The sequence below is a fragment of the Agelaius phoeniceus genome, chromosome 9 (assembly GCF_051311805.1).
Source record: "Agelaius phoeniceus isolate bAgePho1 chromosome 9, bAgePho1.hap1, whole genome shotgun sequence".
NCBI classification, from domain to species: Eukaryota; Metazoa; Chordata; class Aves; order Passeriformes; family Icteridae; genus Agelaius; species Agelaius phoeniceus.
The window spans coordinates 7,280,890-7,304,900 of record NC_135273.1 but is presented as its reverse complement, the minus strand read 5'-3'; the positions used below and the strand labels follow the sequence as shown (position 1 = coordinate 7,304,900).

Sequence of the window (24,011 nt, the reverse complement as noted above, 5' to 3'; positions counted from 1 at the left end):
ACTTCAAAAAGAGAAGAATATTTAAAAATTCTTACTTTAGCAATGCTTCCATGTGTAAAGTATTGGGGATTTTTTCAGGCATCTGTGTTTGTCATGCCAGTTTGTTTTATAACAGCAAAAGCAAGACCCCTAGAGAAACTGCACCCTCTGTACAGTCAACAGAACAAATTTGTTTGACAAGTTATTTTTGGATAACAATAAATAAAATTTAATCCATGGGTGCAGATTATTAAGTTTCCTTACTAGGTGCAATGGTGTTTACCATGGGATCTGCCTAAACATGTACCATATAGGTACTGAAATACCAAACCTGCAGAGAACACTTTGAGCCCAGCTCTGAACTTCTAAGTGAAATCATTCTTTAATGCATTATGATATCCAAATACAACAAAACTGACAAGTGATAATCTTGACAGACTTGGAATGTCTTTTCTTATGGGGAGGCACCTGTGCTGTGAAATATCCAAGATCCACACTTACCTCATTAAGACACAGCTCTGTATCTACAGATTCATTGGATTTTCGCTTCTTCTGTGCCTATGAAAAAACACAAATTTTATTCCCAGTACAATTTATACTTCCAGCAGCACAAAGCACTTAGATAAATTTGCATCAGTTGTCATAATCCTATAATTTTGACAGTGATTTGCACATTATTAGCAAATAAACTCCAAATGTAACTGCACGTTTTCCAATAACACTCACATTCTCATTTGAATTTATAGCAAAATTTCCAACAGTCAACGAAGGGTACTTAGTAATTACAATGATGAGTGCCATCAGCTGCAGAGAACATGTTATCTCTTCTATGGCCCCTTAAAAATGCTGCTGGACGTTCATGAGAAGAAATGAAATGTGACAGTCAATAATTACCATAATACCACTGCATATTAACAAATAATCTATGATATACCTCAGTTTTAGGAAAATATACAACACAGGAGTATTTTATCCTTAATGATTCTTGCAATTTTCCCAAATATTATGATAAAAATATAAATATTATTTTAATATATGCCATGGTTGCCAGAGAATCTCCTCTACAAAGCTGCAAAAAGAACACTGACTCAAGCAAGAAGCATTTCAGGTGACATCATCCAAACTGGAAGCAGCAGCCTGCACTCTGTCCAGCAGCAGGAGGTGTTTAGTATTTCCACTTCTCAAGTGAACAGTCTGGGCTGGGTGTTTCCTGCTTTTCTACAAGGGCAGTACTAATCCTCATGGTGTGGAAGGTGCTCTCAATAAACAGTGCAGTGGCTGACTTGAGCACTTCAGTGATTCTCAGTATCAGTTCTTTTGTAAGTTCCAGAAACAAACCACGCACACTTTTACAGCAGGTAACTGAGCTGAAGTAAATCAGTTCTTGTAAGAGAAGACGTGGGTTTACAAAACTACTGACTGCACTGGGCACATCTGGTGCCTCCACCTGGAAGTTTTGTTGGACCTGCCACTTATTTCCTGCAAAAAACAAAGATCTGAATCTCAGAGTGCTGCTTTCATTTTGCACTGCAGAAGCTCAGTGGTTTAGGCAGTGATGGCCTGGACTAAAGCAGATGTGAGAAAGTGCTGAGCACTCTGATTTTATGCCCTCAAAAATTCAGTTCCACATACTGATATTTATTTCATATCTGAGAGCCACTGGTTCTGCCAATGGATACAAAACAGCCTTTGACCTAATTACTGATTTTAGAATTCAAATGAAGGAACTGGACTTCTTAATTGGAAGCACACCCTCAGCTTTTGGTGAGACATGAACATATTACAGACAACTGAAAAAGTGAAACAGCTGGGATTTAAGAAAAAGACAGCTTAGCTATAGTAATAATACATACTGAATATATGTTGATAGTTTTTGTATATATGACAAAATAATAGCTCAATTTAGGAATAAACATCCTCCGTAAAATTTCCTTCTTACATACCCTCTCTACTAATTAGCACCATTAAAGTGGTTATGGTAAGCATAAATTTACCTGTCTAAATGGAAAAAGAAATGCCTGGAAGTAAATTTACAACAAAAAGAAGCAGCACAGTGAAGCCTTTGTGCTGTGTTTGTAGTGCATAGGAAACTTCTCTTAAAGGCAACTGGGTATCTTTCAACCCCTAAATGGCTGGCTTCAAGCAGGCAGGTAAAGAAGGATAAAGTAGATTTAAATCCTGATTTTCTTATGTCCATAACCATACTACCTTGAGTTGGAATGTGAGGCTTCAGCTAAAGCCTCTGGATCAGAGGTTCAGATCCTGAAGGTGTAGGCTGTACGGATCATACAAGACTCTTATTTCTCAGTTTGTCACTTATTGCTAACTTTCCTATTCCCACGTGTGTTTGTTTATTTGAAACACTGCTTACACCTGCTGTGGATTGACAGCACTGTGCTAACTACAGGTCTACACCTGGTAGTTGGTTTCAACACTCAAGTCAGAATTTATATGCCTTTTGTACTGTGTTTATCAAATGAGTAAAAACATCATTATTTTGCCTATATACAGTGAAGTCTTCCTTTACTTCATTCAGACTGAAAACAATAGAGTGCAGCAGCTAAAACATATCTACCTTTGAGAACACTATTTTAAGGGTAAAATCGACAGCTAAAAAAAAAAATCACCATAAAAGCCCCTTTTCAATCATTTTGATAAACATTGTCTGTTTTTCATTTGGAAGGTGATACTTCTCTGCATCCATACACTTATTGTAGACATTGTAACATCAACACTTATTCACATGCATCCTCTATTAAAATGTCCTCCTCTCTTAGCACTGAAAAGCAATTTTAATAATCAGACAGGCTTTTCCCTTATCAAAACAGAAAGGACAGTATCTTCTATTTAAAAATACAACAAAAATGCAACCTTTTATTGGGAGGAAGGCAAACAGAAAGAAAAAACTGTCATTCTGAGGATGAGATGAGACATTATATGCCAAGTTTCAAATTGGAAGAGTACATTTTTAGTGTTGAGTTATAAACCTGTGAGAATGGGTTGTAATGGAAATACTGGCATAGGCTGCACTACTGGAATACAACAGAGCACCACTAAATCACAAATAATGGGATAAAAAAAAACAAACCTACATGTTGAAGAGAGTGCTTTAGTGAATGTCCTTTGCTTAAAACCAAAGGGGAAAATTCTTCCTGTCTTGGGCAGAAATAGCTCTACACCAAGCAGAATTCTTTCTTTGTGCTACAGTGAGTGAACACCTTATCAGAGATTAAAAATAAAATCAGAGCTTAGAGGTTATGCTGGTAGCCCTGGAGGAAATAGACCCAGACTGGGAGATGTGCATTTGAATTAAAGAGGATACCCTCTGCAGTCAGATATTTACTTTCTAACATCTTCCATTATCCTAAAAATTTAAACAAGAGAAATGAGTGTCCATCACGTACAGCTGCAGACAATTCTGGAATAACTGCACCACCAGCTAATCTGGGAATTGAGAGTTGTTCATTATGCAAGATGCCAAAGATTCACTGCCAATCCCATCTCAGGTATCCAGCTTGCCTACCAAGCAGGCAAGAAGGTGTTTTCAAATGTTCTGGAAGTACCTAACTCCACAGGAGTGAGAGAGCACACACAAATGGCTAAGTTGTCTCTATTCAAATTTGTGTTCTTTTAAAATTTTAATATAAAGCTGTTTATCTGGTGAAAAACAGCTTTATATTAAAATAAATCTATGGGGACTCTATCATTAAATAAAAAATCAAGCAGGGCTGGGCTGATAAAAATAATGATTTTAAAACAGAGAAGGAAAATCAGCTTAAAATAAGTGGCTAACAAAGATGTATGAGTTCTTTTCTACTGAGGAAAAATAGCATTTGCTAATGACTTACTTAATGACACGCTGAGCTGTGACATATCTCAGTCTGTAAAACAAAGTTACATAAATGGGCTGACACTCCAGCTTTGCAGGGAATTGTAATTCATTAATGTGAGCTACTCTGGCAAAGCTGCATCCATACAGCCAACAGGCTTGACCTCACTTAAGCTTTTATGTTTTCTAAAAATGAATACCCCTCTTCCCAGAGAATCTCCTCACTGTAGCAGCACATCTCAAGCAATAGATGGTATTTAGAGATAATTGTATTTAAGCACCTCCTGATGAGCTTCAGTATCATGTCTGCTAGTCACATATAAGCCTTGTTTTGATCTCAAAACCCTTAGCTTTTAGTATTAGAACAAAAATATTGGACTTGGTCAGGGGCTGGTAGAGTAACCAACAGTATGTCCAGGAAAAAAACCCAAATCTCATTATGAGAAGCAAAATTTCACTTCTTTCCTAGAAAGAGAGTTAAATCAGGATTAGCAAATGACCTAGTAGTTTTCTAAAAAGAGAAAGGAATATTGATTATAGAGACATTTCTCCTTCAGAAGACTCTGTGGACCTCCATGTTTCCTTCTGATCCTAGATGAGTTTAATTGCATGCTCCTAATTAGTCTTCTCTTGCCCTGCACCTAATAATTATCATAAGATCCTCCTAAAACAACTCCCTGCTTTCCATCTCCCAAATCCCTCTGGATCCAGGCTCTGCAGACACTACAGCCCTGAATTTATGTCCAGAAATGCAATCTTGCAATTATGCATCCAGCTTTTGCAAATCCCAGCACTGCATGGTTAATAGAAGCATTAAACACTGCAGCAGTGTCTCACCAGGAGTCAGCACACACACTCAGGGCTTGGCACCCAGCAGTATTTTTATATGTTCACTACAGCATCAACTTCTGTTCCCCAAAGCAAGGAAAAGTTCTGACTGGGGATGTCTCCAAATGGAGGTGAGCTTCAATGGGAGGGAGGGAAGGAGAGGAGAGGGGTGTAAAGGGAGCTGAATGCATTGCTCTGAATGCAAACAGGCACAGGGTGAGCACCCAAATTCAGAACCCAGCCCCTTTCTTTACTACCCACTTTGGGCTTTATGAGCTTTATGGAACATATTGCTTGGACAGGGAGAGGCAACAGAAGCATCATTAGGACAGATATCTGCTAGGTATAGGCTGTTTATACAGCTAATTTTAATGAGTGAGCCCTTGTCCTCTCCTGAGATCCTGGTTAGTTATGCCAATATTAACAAGCCTTTCTGAAGAAGAGGGACAAATCTCCCAGAATGCATCCTTCAAATGACCACACTTCTAAAGCAGCTATAACAAATGAGTGTTTGTTCTTTTTGTTCTTCTCCTGTGTTATTAGAGAGATTTACTATGCAACTAACCTGCTTTCCCCAACAGCAGGACACAATAAGCAGAGAAATATACAGACTGTAAAAATGCAATCAGTTTAATTCTTCTGTGCTCACTAAGTGGATGGTTCATCTATCACAAGTGACAACAGTATTTTCTTATTAGCACAGGAGTACTCTGCCACACTGGAGTATAATTACTTTCAACAGGGAAGATAAGAAAAGTGTGGGTCAGAGACACAGGCTAGTGAAATAAAGATCCAATTCAGCACAGGGTAATTCTGAAACCCATACCATCCAGCCAGAGTGCAGAGCTATTTAAGCTATAAAAACAAGCAGCTCTGTGCTGTCCTATAACAAAGCAGCCAGATATTTTTCTGCTGTGTTTTTTTTTTTTCTCTCTCTGCTGAATCAACCCTCAAGATACAAGCTCAGGGCATGAAATTATCAGTTGTCATTCTGCATAAAAGCACTGCAGTTCTGTCATGACACTTTGTGGAGAGAAGAAAGTATCTTCTAGAAACAAGCATCATGAAGACATTACTGGCACTATGCTCCAGAGCTACACAGATAACACCCAGCACAGAAAGAAGCAAATCACAAGATTTTCAGCTGAGACACATTAAATAAAGTAAACCAAGCATCCCCTGGTGCCCAAATATGCACTGGGAAAACACACACTGAGGGGATTTTTACAGCATTTCCCTTATCCCTCAACATTAATAAATTCTTGCTGGATTGGAGGACTTAAACATGAGAAACAAGAAACAGAGAGCAACCTTAAAGCAGGGAAGTTTGTTTTCTGGCCAGGAAAGAGAAGGACTATAGAAATCCTCTGGAAGAGGGGCTGGAACAAAGGTAGGTCCCTGTTGTGCTAAATCCAGCTCTGCAGTGACCAGGGAGGGAGAACCCCCCGGTCCCTCTGGACAGGGCCAGGTGGGCTGGGAACAGCATCTCCTCCCCAGACTGCAGAGGAACAACAACTCAAATCAGCTCTGGGCTCACAGACACTCCAGACACTTGGGGCTACTGACAGATGCAGATGGAAACACACACAGCAGCAGACACCACTTCAGAAATCTAAGAAATGGGCAGAAGAGTTGATAAAGTCTGATATGGATAGAGGGAAAACTCTCTTCAGCTTCTTCGATTTGCAAATTGTTAGAAAATTTGATTGAAGGGGTAAGAATTGGAAGTAATCCTCCCAAAATGGGCTGAAAAGAGTGTGGAAGGAAGGAAAGATGACCTATATTATATTAATTATTGCTAGACCATTCCCAGATCCTTATGTTAATAAACATGAGACCTCATTAAGCTCCATCTCTCACTGCACTTATTTGGCTGGGATAACATGGCACTGAAATTGCCTAACAGCAATCTTAAAGGTTTTATAAAAAACAGATCCTATCAAAAACACCAAACTGATCAAACAGCTTACAAGGACCAGACATGGAGATCTTCAAATATTTATTTCAAGCAATTAGTTTCCCAGTGAGCACAGCACAAAATATGACATCCAGCCAAGACAACTGAGCTGACTTACCTTTCATGGCAGTACAGTAACTTGCTAACAATTTTGTTTTCATGTTCAGTCATTCATTTAGCTGAGTAAAATGAATTTCTATAGTCCCAGATTCTTCCTTCCTATTTTTAGGGAATATTATGCAATTCTCCTAATATGGTCTTTTTATGGATTTGCTGCAAGCAAATATTTTTGCATTAAGAAAGGCAAAGGAGGAAAGAGAATACTAAAAGGCAGAGACTGAATAAGTTTTATTAGGTTAATATCTCAACATCTTGGGCTGCCTAGGTTGTTGGGTTTTTTCTCTAGTTATAAAACTAAACATCCATGTAATCCAAAGTTGAATTGGTTTGGATTTTATTACTAAAATGCATTTCTCAAGTGATTCACCACAGAGATGAACCCAGAGCCATGGACAGCAGGTACAGGTAGCATCTGGCTGCTGCACACTGAACAGCACCTGAAGAAAAACAGCAGGAACACAAAGCCATTGTAGTTCCAGTTAGAAGAGGGGAATTTTGAGGGAATGTAATTGAAGCACAAGAGATCCCACAACGCTTCTCCAGGCTGCAGCGTGTGGCCCCACGTGTCCGAATACCAGAACCAAGTTGCTCAGCTTGGCAGGAGGTGAAGTTGCTGCCTCCTGGATTAGCCATGGTGCCCTGGAGTGTGGTGGGAGCAGCCCTGAGCAGCTGCCAGCCAGGGCTACTGCAGGAGCACAGCAGCTCTGTGCTAACGAGCCTTGGACAGAGGCACCAAACCCATGCAAGGCCTCCAGGTGAGCCCGGGCAGGGGCTCCAGGGCAGGCAGAATTCCCTGTGCCTGTGCTGGCTGGAGAGCTTCCCTCTCTGCAGTCACACACCAGGACAGGCTGCAGCCAGGACCCTGCTGAGGCAGCTCCACAGCCAAGAGCAGAGCTGCAGGAGGGATGCTCAGCGACGGCTTGGCCTTTGAGGCTCCCAGTTGGAGCTGTGGGAGGTGAAGGGATGGAGCAAACAAGGTCAGGCACTGCCTCTGTGCCCTGGCAGGAGCAGGGCTGCTGCTCTGGGGTTCTGCAGCTGGCAGGGAAGATCAGGCAAGCTTGCCTGAACACCAGGCTGAGCCTCAGCACGACAGGAAGCTTCCCTTCGTGCCATGCCAGCCCTGAGCAGCCGGCATTACTGCTGCTTTCCTGAGCACTGCCCTCACTCATACATTTTAAAAGGGAAGGCAATGGAACGACCATGAGCATCTGCTTTTTGTTAAGTGCCTCAAAATGTTCAGGACTTTCTGTTAACAATACGTGTGTGCACGTGTGCATTGTGAGTACTGGCATGGTTACACAGAGACAAAAGGCTGAAAGCCTCAAAAGGGTGAAAACACTTCAGGTAAAAAGTGACTCTTCCTGCAATTACAGACAGGCAAAGGCCACAATAAAGTAACAGTGAAGCAGCCTTGCACAAAAAGGTAAAAGAAAGCAGTTATCTGAGCACCCACCCTGCATCCACCCCTCCCTGCCCCTGTTTCCTTTGCACATTTCAAGCCCAACATATCAACTCCCACAGTTGTGTGGTGGTGCACCCAAGTCCCACTAAATCACAGCATGATTCAGAGGGTAGTTCTTTTCTTTTAAAATAATCCACTCTCGAACAGCTGTGATTTGGATTAATTAGTGAATTTCGCATTTTTGGCACAATCTGCTCTCCAGAAGTGCCACTGAAATAAAAAATTAAAGCATTCACTCCCTTCTCTAATCCTGTAGTTGAATTTTGCAGGTGCACAGATGCATCCTTAGAACTGGCAGGGCTGCAATTGTAGTGAACTTGCTGCAGTACTTGTCTCAGTTCCTTTCTAGCACTGACAATACTATTTAGAATAAAAATATGTAATTTTTTTTTTAATTGTGGAATCAAATCTAGCAAGGCGAGTATTTTAAAAAAACCCCAGGTTATGGTGTATTGTGGCTTTGATAGGCAGCTATTCCTCAAGAATTTAGCTAGAACCACACACATAACGTGAAAATTTTCACCCAAATAATTAATGTTTTAGATCTTTTTTAATATGAAATGTAAGACAACTTCAACTTTAAGCATAGCTGCTAGCAATGTCTATGACAACCTATTTTTATTTTCATTAGAATAAAAGCCTTTAGAAGTCTGTAGAAAGGTGTGCAAATTCACTACTCTCATCCCTGTTTAATAATTCTGGAGGCATTTTAATTTCTAAAAAAAAAAGTGAAGTATCATACAATTTGGATTACTGGCATTTTATTTTCTAAGACAAGCGTATTTTTCAACAGATTTAAGTCATGACCGAAAAAAAAAAAATCCAATTGGTCTCATTTACAGATCTCCATTAGCTAAGCTAGACCTTGGTTTGTCCTGTCAGCTTCCTAAATGTTATTAAAAGGCCCCTGCAAAATGGATCTTAAAACTCAATACTTGTGAAAGACTTTGATGTAGCATCCAACATTCATTCTCCCCTTGCTGAAGTGAGTGAGGGAAAGAAAAATCACCCCTTCTCAGAAATACTATCAGTGAAACCCTGACAGTAATTCTCTTTAATGGGTTATCCTACAGTGGACCATACTTTAATGGATGGTATTAGAGTGGCCTTCCTCATATCCCTGATTTACACATGAATGATGCTCTCACAAACAGCCACACTGTAATTAATGAGCTATTCAAAAAAGCACAGAAACTCCTGTAAGAGATCTCTGCAGAATCATGGCATTGTTTGAAAGGTGCCTTACTTTTACTGCCCTGATCCCACCACACCAACAGGAATTTCTCCACTTGCCAGGCAGTACCAACTTGAAATCAAAAGCAACTTCCTAATATCATCTGCATATATGGCCTGAAATTTGAGAAGTAAGAAGCATGGAGGATTTTTTTCTATCACTGAAAAAAATTTCTTACACACAAAAAAGTACTGTGAATGTTAGATGTTTAACAATTATAACCCCAGTAAAACAAAACCGTGCCTATAATGACCAGATTATGCAAATGATTACCAGATTATGAAAACTGTATTCACAGGATATAATCCTTCTTTGTTTCATCCCACAAATTCTTCACAGAAGGACAGAAGGCTCAAATTTTTGTTTACATTTAATAAACTGGAAAATAAAAATAGATGAATGCTAATAATGTCAGTAACGCAGATCAACATCACTTTGGGTATATTTTGGAATGTTTCCATACTAAGCTGGAAGTAGCTTTAGAAGCTTAGTTGTGACTAGTCTGCCTACTTTTTGAAGAATTAAATTGTGGTAGACTGGATAGTTCAGGGGATTATTAATGGGACATACAGCCTGAAATTCCAAGGTAGCTTGTTTAATCTAGCTCAGGTCAATACTGACAACTATTCTGCAGCAGTTTTGAAATTAGGAGGTGGTTCTGAAGCACTTCTTCTCTAAACAGGACAGGTTCAATGCACAAAAGTGGCACTAATTTGCACCTCAGGCAGATCACCTCATCAGACTGGGGAATTAATGAGGTATAGGTTTATAATATCACAAAGCATGCAGAATGTTTTCCTATGCCCTCCACTTCCTTTTCTGTGAGATGAGCTGCTGTGTTAAAAAGGGACAGTCCCACCCTAGCCTCAGATTTTTCTAAATCTACTGCAAACGCTACAAGAAAAATCTTGAAGGTGCCTTGTGCTACCAAATTTTAATATCCTTTGGTGGAACTCAAGAGAGATTATAAAATTTCACCTAGAAAAACATCTTAGGAATGCTATCTGAAGAGAATCTTGATTGATGATGGTTGGCAGCAAATATTTCCCTGAATGTATAATGGTTTTATTAATAGCTCTGGACTGAGCTGAAGTAGAAAACAGGGCAATTGAGGGGTGTTTTTTTGTGATCTACCTACTCAGATGCATCTAATCCCTCACTAGCATCAGCTTTGTCTTCCTAGCAAGTTTCAGTGTCAATACATTGCCATCAAGTATCTAGAGAGGAAGCACTAAAAACAAATTACAACTGTGTGTGTGCCAACCATGGCAGCAGTCTGGTTTCTTGTGTTACTCCTGCCTACAGATCAGAGGGTGGAAAGTCACAAGGATGACAGCATTGCCAGAAACAAAAGATGGGTGTGATGCAGACAGTACCTTCTGTATATTAACATTTGCTATTGTGTCTGGGGACAGTGCTGATACTGCACTACTGAGCTGTCCCAGTCAGAAGTGAATCAAATGGGCTGAAATGCCATGTTCAGTGGCCAAGACAGGCCAAGCCTCTCTGGTGATTGAGAGCAGCATCCTCAGAAGGATTTGGGATATCACTGTGCTGCTCCCATCCAGTGACTGCAGGAGACATGCCACTGCTGAGGGGCTGGGCACAGATGGATGGAGCTGCACTCCAGCAGGCTCTGCACAGAACAAAGGGCAGCAGATGATGAACAGGGGCTGCAGAGCACATGTGAGCAGATGTGTCTCGCTGGCCTGCAGATGATGTGGAGCTGAAGCTTTGCCATTTGCTCTCTCTAAATGTCCATGGAACACCAGGGTCCAGTCCCCTGTTACACAAGCCAAGCCAACTGGCATTTTAGGGGCTGTCCCTGTGACATGGACCCACTTCAGCTCCCAGAGAGCAGAGCTCTCTCTCTCACTGAGGGCACTTACCAAAGAGCTGCACTGGTACTAAATATAACATGAGCACCAGCCTGAAGGTGAAAAGCCGCTGCCTAATTAATTATTCCTAGGTATTCTCATTAAGCTGTTCTCTGGGTATAGACAGACTGTGTTTTTTATCTAAACCTGTTTAGTTGTGCATATAACAATCTGAATTTCTTCTCTGCATATGCCCATGACTGAGTCCTTAGGAATAATCAGGAAACCTTAATCAAAATTAACACAAACTCTTGATGAGAGCAGGACTCCGCAAACAGTTGCAAGAATTTCTCAAAGTTCAAAACCAATATGAAAAAAGGGAAAATTATTTTCCACTGCATTTGGATTCTGAAACTGTATACATGCAGCCAGGTCCCTGCAGGAACAGACCCCAAAATTCACCCTGAGGACCAGTCAATGGCAGTGCATGTGTGACTGAGGTGTGCAGAACAGCACTCCAGCACAGGAATCACCACAGACCAGGCAAGATCCATGCAACTGTTAATGCACTACTTTTCCTAATGAAGGTAAGCCTTTGTAAAAACCATCCTGAATACCATCAGAACACTTCTGATCAAACCATCTTTTTTACATTTGCAGGCACAAATTTAGGAATGGGTTTTCACAGATTCTAGTAACTGCTTTGCTTTTGTCTGTGCACACCTGATTTATATGCCCATTTATCCAACTCTCTGCACAAATTAGGTACTTAGGGCTGCAGGTAGCTTTTTAGAGCCTGCCTGGTACATGCCCTACCTGCCACACACATAAAAAATGCAAATGCACACATTTCAAATCTGAGGATGAATTCAGAACATCCAAATGTTTAGGGTCATGTGGTAATGTATAACTTGCCTTGAATCAGAGGTTTCTTGAGGCTTCTGAAAATGTCAATCTGGAAAACTATAGCACCATGTAATGCAGTATTTAATAAATTACTGCTTGAATTCCTAATTCTGCTTTAAGAAAGACATGAGGGAGGATAATCCTATAATTCTTTAGGAAGCATGCTGAGTGAACCTATGAAAAATATTCTGTGTTAAGCACATCAGTCTGTTTACCCGTGACTCATAAACAGAGCTAAACACGCAGGAGGGCTTAACCTGAGGTGGGATTATTGGGCCAAGTTCACTGATTGGAACAGGATTTGGTGTGAAATAGTCAGGCTCTCCTCCAAAGTACTGACTAAAATAAACATTTTGCACTCCTATTGATTTTGACAGCAAGGGGCTCAAATGGGTGTCTCATGTTCTGGAACTCAACAGCAAATTCAAAAATGCTGTAGAGTAGATGGTTTGATGCAACATAAAGATCTATTATTCAGGTAGAACAGCTAATTAGGAGTCATGGGCATAAAAAGTAGGAGATAAAGGGTGTGATTTATTCCCAGTATTTGATTACTAATGTACAGTGAAGACTGGAAGTAAAATGAGCAGAAAGGGTAAAAAGAGAACAGAAATTTCTCTTCAGCTGTTTTGTTGTAAATAAATATTTTTATTAAGAGTATAGATTCGTCAATTTTGTTAAAAGATTGTGTTTAATTTTCTGTCCTATAAACTTGGTTTGATTACTTGAAAAATTAATGAATGCTATGGAAAAGGTTCCAAATTTCAGCTCTTCAACATTGTACTATTTTTGCAGCTACGCTGTCTCATCAGCAATATATGGGTTAGAATGATTACTTATTATTGCACTATAATTTCCACTGGGCTTTTCTATATTTCATTTGCTGGTGGTAACACAGAATAAACTATTCCTAGAAAGTCTTCTTTATTATTCCTGAAATGATTTTGATCATATCTACCACATGGCAACTGAGAGTCTGGGTAGTTTATTTTTAAAAAATGTTAAGTCTCTGGGTTACACAGAAATATCAAAGAATGGTGTGCATACATGTAAGGGGTAATGGATAATTACAATGTACACTTAAGGATAATTGCAATATACACAACTGCGGAGTTATTCCCTTTTTACAAGTGTATAAACAAAAGCAGAATTTGATTAGGTCGTGTGATTGCCTCTTTAAAATCAAATTACTTTATATGCATAAACATACTTCAGGTACTTGGGTTTGCTGTTGGCAGAGGAAGGCAAAGCATCCTCCTTAATCAAGGATAAGGAAGCAGGGTTGATTCAGACATTTCACCCAAACCAGAATGCAGACTTACTGCAATCTCAGCTGCACCCCAGTATGGCCACAACTCCAGGATTATACAGGTCAACACCCTTCCAGCTCAGTCTGGTGCAGATTTTGGTGGGTTTTTTTTTTTTCCCCTGAATCTGCATTTAGCCATTATATAATGAGAGGAAATACAGAAAAATAACATAAATAAGTTTCATAGCAGATTCAGTCTATGAGGCGGTTGAGTGTCCAAACATTACAGAATAGATCTTCAAGAAAAGAGGACAAAATAACCCAAACCCATAAGGAAAGAAAACAAACAAACAAAAACCACACAAAAAGAAAACAAACAAACAAAAAAACAACAAAACAAACCAACCAACCAAACAAAAAGAGACAGGAAAAGGATCTAATGAAGACTAATGGCTAACTGGAAGTGAAGTTTCAGATGTTTCAGGTGTAGATATGCCAGTGAGCATAAGAGCATGAACTCCAATCAACACTTTTCTGTAGGAATGGACAAAATGTGATCAACCACTTGTCCCAGAAAAGAGCACAGGTTTGCTGTGCTCTAGGAAATAGATAGCTCATCTATGAAAATAGCATTCTGATCACCAAGATAGTATCCAGTAGTATCTGCAAGGCTTCAAGAGCCACCAAGGGTGACAGCAAATGAGAAAATTACAGCAATGTCAATGTAGTTCCCATCTCTGAGCTCTTCTCTACCCACTCATGTACCCAGGGAGGGGCAGGCAACCCCACACGCCTGCTCCAGGATCCAGGAACATTTCTCCCACCTCTGGGGATTTCAGGGAACCAGAGACAAGGCAAACCCCTTGACCCTGCAGCAGGATTGTGCACAACTCATCAGGTCCCTCTCTGTTAGTGAGCCTTCACCTCCAGGAAATGAGGAGTTGTACAACAAATTGCTGCTCTGCTCCCCTAAACTCTCACCCCCTCTGCACCACCCCCTCCAAGAGAGAGAAAGCAGGTAATTCATAAAACTCTCTGCATCTGTGACTAAAATGCTCCATTACCCAGAATTATTCAGCCTCCACACTGTCATTTGTCCTAAGCCATCATACTACAAAACAAAATTGTCAATACCACTTCAATAAAAGTGTTTAAAAGTACATTTCAATTACAGAAGTCTTGTGAAATCCTTCTGCTTACCTAGGAAAGAACAATTATTTGCAAAAATGGCAGAACTGATAAAGATTTAATGTGTTAAATTCTGATCAATTCTGGCAACTGCTGAGCTATTTTCATACCTTAGCAAGAAACATCTCTCTATTGACAACTGTATTCATTATCTCATATATTTATATCTGATAAAGCCTTTTACTTTGGTTTTCCTCATGAATCTTTGTGGATACATTTTTTGAGGATAACCTAATGCATTAACATCATTTATAATAGTATTTACTGTTTCTGAAGCACTCAAATATACTATGTGGTTTTCAGAACAAGTAGAGGCTATAAAATGATAGCTGCACTGAAGTTAACAGCAATTAATTGGGCTTTTAAGGCCAAGACTACCTTTTCATGAGGAGTTTCTGGAATAACTAGTATGATGAGATTTTGGTGTATAATAAGGACTGCTTGAGAGCTATTTCTGTAGAAAAAAAAAAAGAATTAAAGAGTTCAAGATTTCAAGGCTTCTACTCTTGACTTCTGTTCTATTAAAAACCTGGTGGAAAAACCCCTTTTGCCTACTCTTGCTTGAGAATAGGATGAGCCTGCTGGCATAACCAGAGCTTCTTTCACTCCAGCAAGTAGAGATGGGAGCAGAGCCATGACTAAAACCTAATATTTGCTAATAGCAAACAATATGTCTTAAACAAAGCACTTTGTCAGGTCCCATAAAGGCACAATATATCCTGAATTCTACTTCCAAAGATAGTATGATTAAACATATACCATCACAATGCAATGACCTAGAATTTTTATTGGTGGTAGTTATGCCTTAAAATTAATTTATAATACTGTACTCCTTTTTATGGCTGTTTTTTGCAGACTATAGTGAGCTATCTGTTTTAAAAGGGAAATACATGATGGACTAGGTATTTGACTGAGAACTAGAGTTGGCTGACATTAGGAATACCTTCAATATGATGAAGAACCACATAAAGTAATAACAAGGGCTATGAGGAGTTTGATTTGGCTTATCTGATGAAATCCAATTTTCTGATTCTGGTTTATTCTAGCACTTTGTATTTCTGTTGTATTCTTCTAAGAGGATACTCATGTGAAACACAGAAACAACTGTAGCTTACGGGAACACTGCAAATGCAAATCTGGTATTAGTAGCAATAATTTGCACAATTCTTTCTGAGGATAAAGACTATAATATCTCCCAAAAAATTTTCAATTTTCTGTAAAAGTCTGTAGTGCATTTTCACAAAGCTGCATTTTTTTAAGTCGTTAAATTGGTTTTTAGTAACCTCATACTCATTTTCAATTGAACAATTATTAAACTATAAAACAAAATTGCACAATTCCTAAAACTGTAGTCTGGAGTTTTACAGTCTGCTATAAAGTGCTGTATTATTATAATACACTAAAGATGCTCAGACTATTAAAACTTTTTTTTAAATGAACCATAAAATATTTTATCATTGATGAAATAATTCTGAAGTATTATGCTCTTCAGCAGTATACATGCACAATATTTTGGTCTCATGAAAAGTAGGCTAATCAAAAACCCACAGTTTAAACTATAATTCTAATGTGCAACATAAACCATGTCACTGTCTTTCAGGAAGAGTTTATTACACCCAATTTCAAGCATTAAAAATCAGAGTATTGATCATTAAATATAAGGTCCAGTCTTACAGAGAGATCTCCATGCCAAAGAAACTGAGTGTTAAGCACTGGTGATAACAACAGAGATGTTGTTCCTGTTGTAAAGTTTTAACTCCACAAATTTATTTCACTCCACAAATCACAACTGATCTTGTAAGGGGGCCTGATGTTCAACTCAGAAGTTCAACCAAGCCTGGTAGATGAGAACAACTTTTTCCTGACTACTGATGGCTGATGTCTCGTAGCAGCACTGATGTGTCTGAGCTATCAGGTTTGATCCTTGGCCACATCCTCTCACTGTTCCTCTCTCTTCAAAAGAGAGGCAAAGACTCCCTGCACACTTAGACATTCATCAGCTGTATGAACCACATCTTGAACTTCAGCAGGATTTCAACAAACTTGAAAACAAGCTATCTTGTGTGGTCCTGCAATTCTTTGGCAAAGAAGGTGAAAAGCTCAGTCTAGCTCTGAGTGGGAGCACCCACGCGACCACACCATGCTTACACACACGTGTGTGTGCACATTTGTCACATTCATGTTTTCTGAAAAATCTCTTTGCCCAGGGTTTTGCTCCTGGGAAGCTGAGAAGCCTGAGAGAAAAATGAAAACAAGAATTATCTGACTTGCTTCTTCTGTGTTTTGCTCCTTTGGAATGTGTTTGGACATTGTTTACCAACAGGTGATTGTTTCATTGGTTTCTGCTGTGAATTGTTTTGACTTAATGACCAATCAGTGCCAAACTGTGTCGAGGCTCTGGAAAGAGTCATGAGTTTTCTTTAGTATCTTTCTAGCCTTCTGTCTGTATCCTTTCTGTATTCTTTAGTACAGTTTAGTATTCTTTAATATAATATAGATAATAAAGTAATAAATTAGCCTTCTAAGAGCATGGAGTCAGATGCATCATTCCCTCATGCCATGGGGCACCCCATAAACACAACACACATTCCTGCAAGCTAGCCTGTGGCACTGGGAGCCACTGTCTGCACAGCAAGGCAGCTGGGCTGGGGCTGCTTTCCTGCCAGGAAACACCAGGATTTCCACACAGATTGAAAACCCCAACATGTCTCCATGATGTTACCTCACCTCCTCTGGATCTGGCAGTAAATGCAGTAAATGCAGTAAATGACCACAGTCTCAGGGAATTGTACATCCACGCTTTCTGAGCACCCCCTCCAGCATGGTGCTGAGGGCAACAAGGATTAACCTCCCTAGAACCAGTGTCAACGAAATCAATGGACAAAGCAGTATCTGTTGTGGCAAAACAGAACTTCATTTAGTGCTCCCTGAATTAGAGGTGTAAGACTAAAGATGAAACTTTAAGTTAGCCCTGTCAGATCTTAATCTGTATACACAAAGCACTCAAGACTTCTTTAGGTACAAGGGACTTGCCCTAAAGCAAATTAAAGACATTGCTTTTTAGCAGAAAAGCTGCCAATAAGTGTTCTCTAAATCACTCTTACCAGCAGGCTGACCCCATTATGTCAGCTAATCCTGGAAATACAGGAGGTAGATTTAAATCTTTTCATAGAAAACATTAAGTCTTTTTTTTTTTTTTTCCTCCTTTCTTTTGGTTCTGGCACAGCATTGGGAGTTTTATATTGTTGTCCATCTTTTGCCCCAGACTATATCTTTCTGTGTAGTTGGAATGCCCAGAGGAAGAAGTCCAAGCAGGACTTTCCCAAGGGATAGAGCAGGCAAGGCATTTGAAAAATCAGTGCTTGTATATCACAAAAAGTTCCCAGGTTGTGTGAGGGAAGGGGGAAAGAGGGTGCCAGGTGTATGGGTGAGTTAACAGCGGTGCTCAGGGGATAAAACAAGCCTTGTCTCCACCAGCTGTGCCATTCCCTCACCCACACACTGCCTATGCTTCCTGCTTATGCTCACCCACCACCCAATTACCAGCCCGTGGAGATCCACACCTGCTGTGGCCTGATCCTCAGAATGCTGCACAGGAGCTTTTAACCCTCTCCAAACATCTACATAATGCTTTGAAAAATGGTATTTAGCACCTGGGAAGCAACATTAAGCAGTTAGAGAGGGTACTTAACCCACCAGATTAGCAGCTCCCTGCACGGTGCTGAAGGTCTGCACAGACAGATCTCCAGGGCAAAAGCAGAGTAATTCTCAGTCTCAGTCACACTCAATTCCTGCTCTCCTCAGAGTAATGTGAGCCCTCTCTCCTGTTTTTGTCCTAGGATTCACCATTATAAGTATTTTTTTTAAATCACAAGTAGTACACGAATTTGTGGAAGAGCAGCTTGCATTATGGCCCACATCTGCTAAAAACACCCACTAATCTTACATGCCAATAGAAGGAATTGATATATTTAAGTATCCAGATTTCTCTTTCCCAATGTTCCCCACAAGATGTTTGATATTTTCAATTTCTATCTCATAGTTTTTAAATTTTGCTGCTGAGAGCACAACAACATTTACATACTGGACTTGTCTTCAGTCCAAAGGGTCATGGATCTCAATTATATCTCCCCATTGCCACATTCTTCAAAAGCACAAAAATCTTAATTTCTCTTTGAATGCTGGCTATCCCAAGCAAGAGCAAGACATAATAAATATGAGAAAACAAAGTATAGAGCTAGCTAGCAAGACTTGGATGCATATATTTACTTAAATGTCCTTAACCATCTTGACTTCTACAATTTTTGTCTTTTGCAAAACATCCTTTAAAATATTATAGAAACCCCGTGTGGGAATCTGAGTTTTTTATTTATCTCTGCAATGACCCAGGAACAACTGGTCTAATCTATCACTTGAGGTTCATTTCATTATCATCCTTCAGTTTTCTATCCATCTCTCCTAAATGCAAAGGCAGCCTTTTTTTGAAGAATACATGCTGTGAGTACACATCCAAACTCATTCTTTTGTCCCTTTCAAATAATCCAACACGATGGTTCAGGCAGTGGGGGTAGAACATGAGACTGGAAGACCAGAACCATTTTTTGACTGGCATACTGAATGCAAGTTATGACTGAAAATGAAGGATTAACATATATGTCAGTTAAATAGAAAACATCAGAGTGAAGCCACCAGAAAAAAAAGACAGGGTTGGCAATTACTTAATAAAATCTGCCTGCATAAGGAACATGCTGCTGGGATTCATCTTCCTTTTTGTTCACAATACTTTATGTTATTTTTATATAGTGCTAAGGATTCTTTGCAAGATGTCAAGCCCTTCAAATATACTTAAATTTAGCATTTCGTATAAACCTAACTACTGTTTACTGTGTTTAGCAAATTCTGTTAGAAGTCAGGTTTGTAAAAAGAGTTTAAAGGATTCTTGAATAAATCAAGCATCTTCCTGGCAAAGATAGAATGCTGACTTAATTGAGGGACAGAAAAAAAGAGTATCTCACACAATCTATGTATATGTAAACATAAAGCAAGCAGATTTCAGAAATAAACATTTTGCTGTATTGATTTGAAGTAAGATAATACCCCACAATAGGATGAATTGCAAATTCTCATAGCAATGATAAGTTCAAATGAAGAACAACTTCTAAGCAGCATCACTAAAATAAACATTATTTTAAATTCCAAATCTTCAACAGGTTTTTGAAGTAAATATTGAGTACAGGTAAACAAAATTATCTCGTATTTTCTACAAGCATTCCCCACCTTTCAGATTCCCAGGTTTGCTTGTGCAGGAGAACACGGCACAGCAACAAAACCATGGGTGCACTCCTGCTCCTCACACGACCATTCTGAACAAGTCAGAGAGAAATGTATCAAAAATTGCTCAGTCAGTGCTGCTCCTGGCAGATTGGGTTAGTGCCCTGTATTTTACAGCCCCGGGAGGTTGGTATTGCTCATTTCTGTGCCATATTATACTAATCAATCACTTCCTGCTCTTTCTTCCATTGCTGTATTTCTTTCTCTGGCAATTTATACTAATCAATCACTTCCTGCTCTTTCTTCCTTTGCTGTATTTTTTAACCCACTAACTAGAATATGCAGCCCTGTTGCATCTCAATGACCACTTCCCTAGCCCTCCTCTGCCGTTGTCGTTTTGTGCTGAGACTGATGCTTGTAATTTGACTTTTCACAGCGTTCAGGCTATATTGCTTTTTAGAAACCTTTCAGCTCAGCTGCTAAGCATATAGAAAAGCTTTTGGCCGCACTAGTTCATGTTTTGAAAACACTACAAAGGCATATTTTTATGGGAGGAGAGGCTTGGAATGAATACCCTTCTCCAAGTGCAACATGAATACCAGTTCTTTTATAAAATTTGCATTAGGGTTTAAGTCTCACATGCAAAGTGGCACCATACTGTCCAAAAAACATAGATTTCTTTTTAAAAAATTGTGGGCTTGTTTTGGCTCTGTTCGTAAGTTACTTTTTGAAAAACGCATTAAAATATTAGAGCTTTGTTCTTTGTGTTTCAGTTCTGACAGAAGGAAGTGGTAGGCATAGAATATTGTGCTTCACAGGAATAAAACTGCTTGGTTCACATAACTTCAGTGACATTTTAGTGCAGACTTTATCTACAGTTTCTACCAAACACCAGAGATCCTTTATTTAAAGGAACCTAATTTCCCTACCAACCTTTATTTCTTGTGCCAAGTACTTCGGGGGGTACCCTTGAAGTCAAAGCACAGCTTTAAACCAGAGCTGATAAACTCATGTGGGATGTGACTTCAAAATTCCACAGTAACAGGAGGAAGGACAGGGAAGAATTTAAGTAATTTTCAAAACACAAGAACATCTATTCAGGCCTAAGGAACATTTGCAAATTCAAGTGAATCCAATGGGATTTGTGATCATTTGCCATTTCTTCAGTTCTTTATTTATTATGTGTACTTTGGTAGCATCTGGAGGCCTGACTCTACAGGGGGCTGTACAAACACTGAAGGAAAAAGTGATCTCTCCCATAACACAACTTTTTAATATAACATGAAGTGACTCAATAACATCCCATCAAGGTCCTGTTCTAAATGCAAGATATTCCAAGTTTTAGTCTTTAAAAGGCTTTGTTTCATTCAGCATATCCTATTTGTTTAAATGACTATTGCAAATAGCAATATATGCCTCTGTCTCTTTTTATCAATAACTTACAAAGCTCAAATAATAATGAATGCACAGATGAGAAAAACAGAATTAAAACAGAAGGACCTAAACTCAGCACCCTCTATCATTAACCCCCTGTACTTTGTGACTCTGAAATGTCCCTCATGTTGATACAGATACAATTTTCCAATGCAAAATAGATGCAGGAACTGGAAAAGGATGAAGAAGAGAGAGTGGTGCAGGAAAAAATTAAGAAGCAAAACATACTTCTCAGAAATAAAATCTTTCTGGTACAGTGAACATGGAACCATTCAATATTAAGAAAACAAAGTGAATTTTTTTTTATAGGAAGTGAAAAATCAATGCTTTAACAGTGAAATCCAGAGATACAGAAAGTATTATTTTATTTACCAGCTGAGACCTTAAATCTTGGACACTTATATTTGTGTCACATAGCAATTTTCCTTCTGTAAAGACAAAAATAAACAGGACAAGCTGATCTATCCCTGCTTGACCTAATTTTGTATTTAAACCACCAGAAATTTTTACAGCCCGATTCCAATCTGGCCTAAGGATGCTTTCATTTTACATTTCCTACTGAGTTCTTCCTGCCTTGAGTCTGCTGTCTTCTCCTGCCCAAGTCCTTCAATCTTTCAAAGATCTGCACAAACTGTCTTCAGCAAGTGGTGAGCCTCTAAATCCAGGATCAATGATCCACTGTCAATAGCCTAATTTAAGTGTCAAAGAAAGTCACTACAGCCATTGGCCAAAATCACATCATGACCTCCACTTCAGTTCAGCAGAGTGCCTGATTCAAAAGTTTTATCTTTGTCCAGCTTCTTCAATGTGTAGCTTGCAGCACCATATGTTCTATAATATCCAGACCTACTCAGCCAAAAAACCTTCTTGAGTTTAATACCAATAACATAAGAAAGAAGGCAGCAGGACATGCTAGCTCACATTAAGAGTTCCCTCTGAATTAGGAGTACTCAAGGGATTAATTTAATCTGACATATCCTGGCAGGATTTGGAGAGTGCCACATTCATATTCAAACCTGTGATAAGAAATTAAATACCATCCCCTGTTTCTGAGACAGCAAGGCAATAAAGTCCACTTTGAGATATGCAAGTTCCTGATTAAAATAAGAGTGTCTGACAGCTCACAACATATGCAGCTTGTAACTACACCACGGGAATAAACAGATATTCCAGTTTAGGGAGGCATCTAGTTAGGCAGAGCGAGACTCCTCGACAGGTACCTATGAAAAACTTTTATTTATGCACAACAAGAAGTATAAAACTCTTACCTGCAGGTTTGCACATGCTGGTGAATCGTTGTGGGAGGGAATTTCATTGTTGGTGGTCTCTGACCCTGTGTTTCTGAGTCTGGAAGCTGTCGTGGTTGTGGCTGTAGTGGTCTGTACTGGTAAGATTGGCTGCCAGACATTCACATCAGTGCCATTGCCAAAGGCCTGAATTGCATTTTCTGTGAAAATAAATTACAGGCAATTTTCTATTTCTAAAAAAAAAAAAAAAAGAAAGGCAAAAAGCAGAACTGAGTTGTTTTTTATTGCTGTTATTATTATTACATTTTAAATGTGTACTTGTAGAAACTCAATTTTATGCTGAAAAATGTGTCTTATTTTTGAACCTATCAGAAACATGAATGGAAAATCTGGGGTCACATAATTATTTGGTGCAGCCTCTTCTTTGTAATGTTTCCAGTAATTCTTGACAGAAGCTTTAAGACTTACCATAATCATATTTGTTACCATCCTGAAGACTCAAAAATTTACTTTCAACATTTAAAATACAGTTTGAATGTCATGTCCTAATTCAGGCAGGTGAAGTTACAGAGCAAACTAAAAACAGAGAACTGGATAAATATTTATTTCTACAGCTTGTTGTAGTAAAACTAATATGCCTGTAACTACAAAATAGTTTAACTAAGGCAATCTTTTCCTTACCATTTTCAATCAAAATCTGCATAATTGGGTGAGGGAAACATGGTTAAACTAAAACTTTAGAATATAAAAGTTAAAAAGCTTATCACAGTTTCACAGGATTAAAGAGTGTGTTTATAGCAAGAGTAAATTGGTTGGAGTTTTTTTATAAACAAATAGAAAAACAGTTCTTAATCAGGTCTTTGGGGATTCAACAAGGATTTGGGGATTTCTTATTTCAAATTCTTTGTACAAGAAATCAAACAATTTCACTGGGGACTAATATGTAGAAGTTATTAACACTTCTTCTCAGCGCCATTCCTTGCCTTATAAAATAATTTACATGTAATTTTCTTCTGAAAAAGATGTATTTTATTCTGATATTAGTTCTCAGAACGTCAAGATGCAAAGAGAAGAACTTGTAAAAAGCACCAGAATGACCTGCATTAATGGAGACAAAGTGGGAAGAGGGATATGATAAGTTTTCTTGTGTTTCCCTGAATAAGGCAATATAAAAAGCAGTATTTCCTAAAATAACAGTAACTCTTTGTTTCCACTGTTGCAAGAATGGCCACAGAAATACCTGCAATCCTTCCAGTTTTCAAAGTAACAAGTGGCCTTTACAATTAGTCTTCAATTATTTCATATAAGCATAATTGATGATCCTTATGACTCTCTTCCACCGTGAAATATTCTGTGATTCTATGACAGAATCACAGAATTGTTTGGGTTTAAGGAATCTTTCAAGGTCTTCCAGTCCAGCCCCACTGCAATGAGCAACTTCAATTAGATCATTGTTGTAAATGTCCCAAATAACAGGTTTGTTTTCTATT

General features: G+C 38.9%; 1 protein-coding gene across 1 annotated transcript in view; it reads right to left on the bottom strand.

Annotated features, from left to right (window-relative positions):
* The window catches only part of GFRA1 (GDNF family receptor alpha 1), a 138,572-nt gene that overhangs the window by 7,776 nt on the left and 106,785 nt on the right, over window positions 1-24,011 (bottom strand). The window contains 2 exon segments of the mRNA XM_054637270.2: window positions 481-537; window positions 22,543-22,721. Coding sequence (XP_054493245.2) covers window positions 481-537; window positions 22,543-22,721 — 236 coding nt within the window.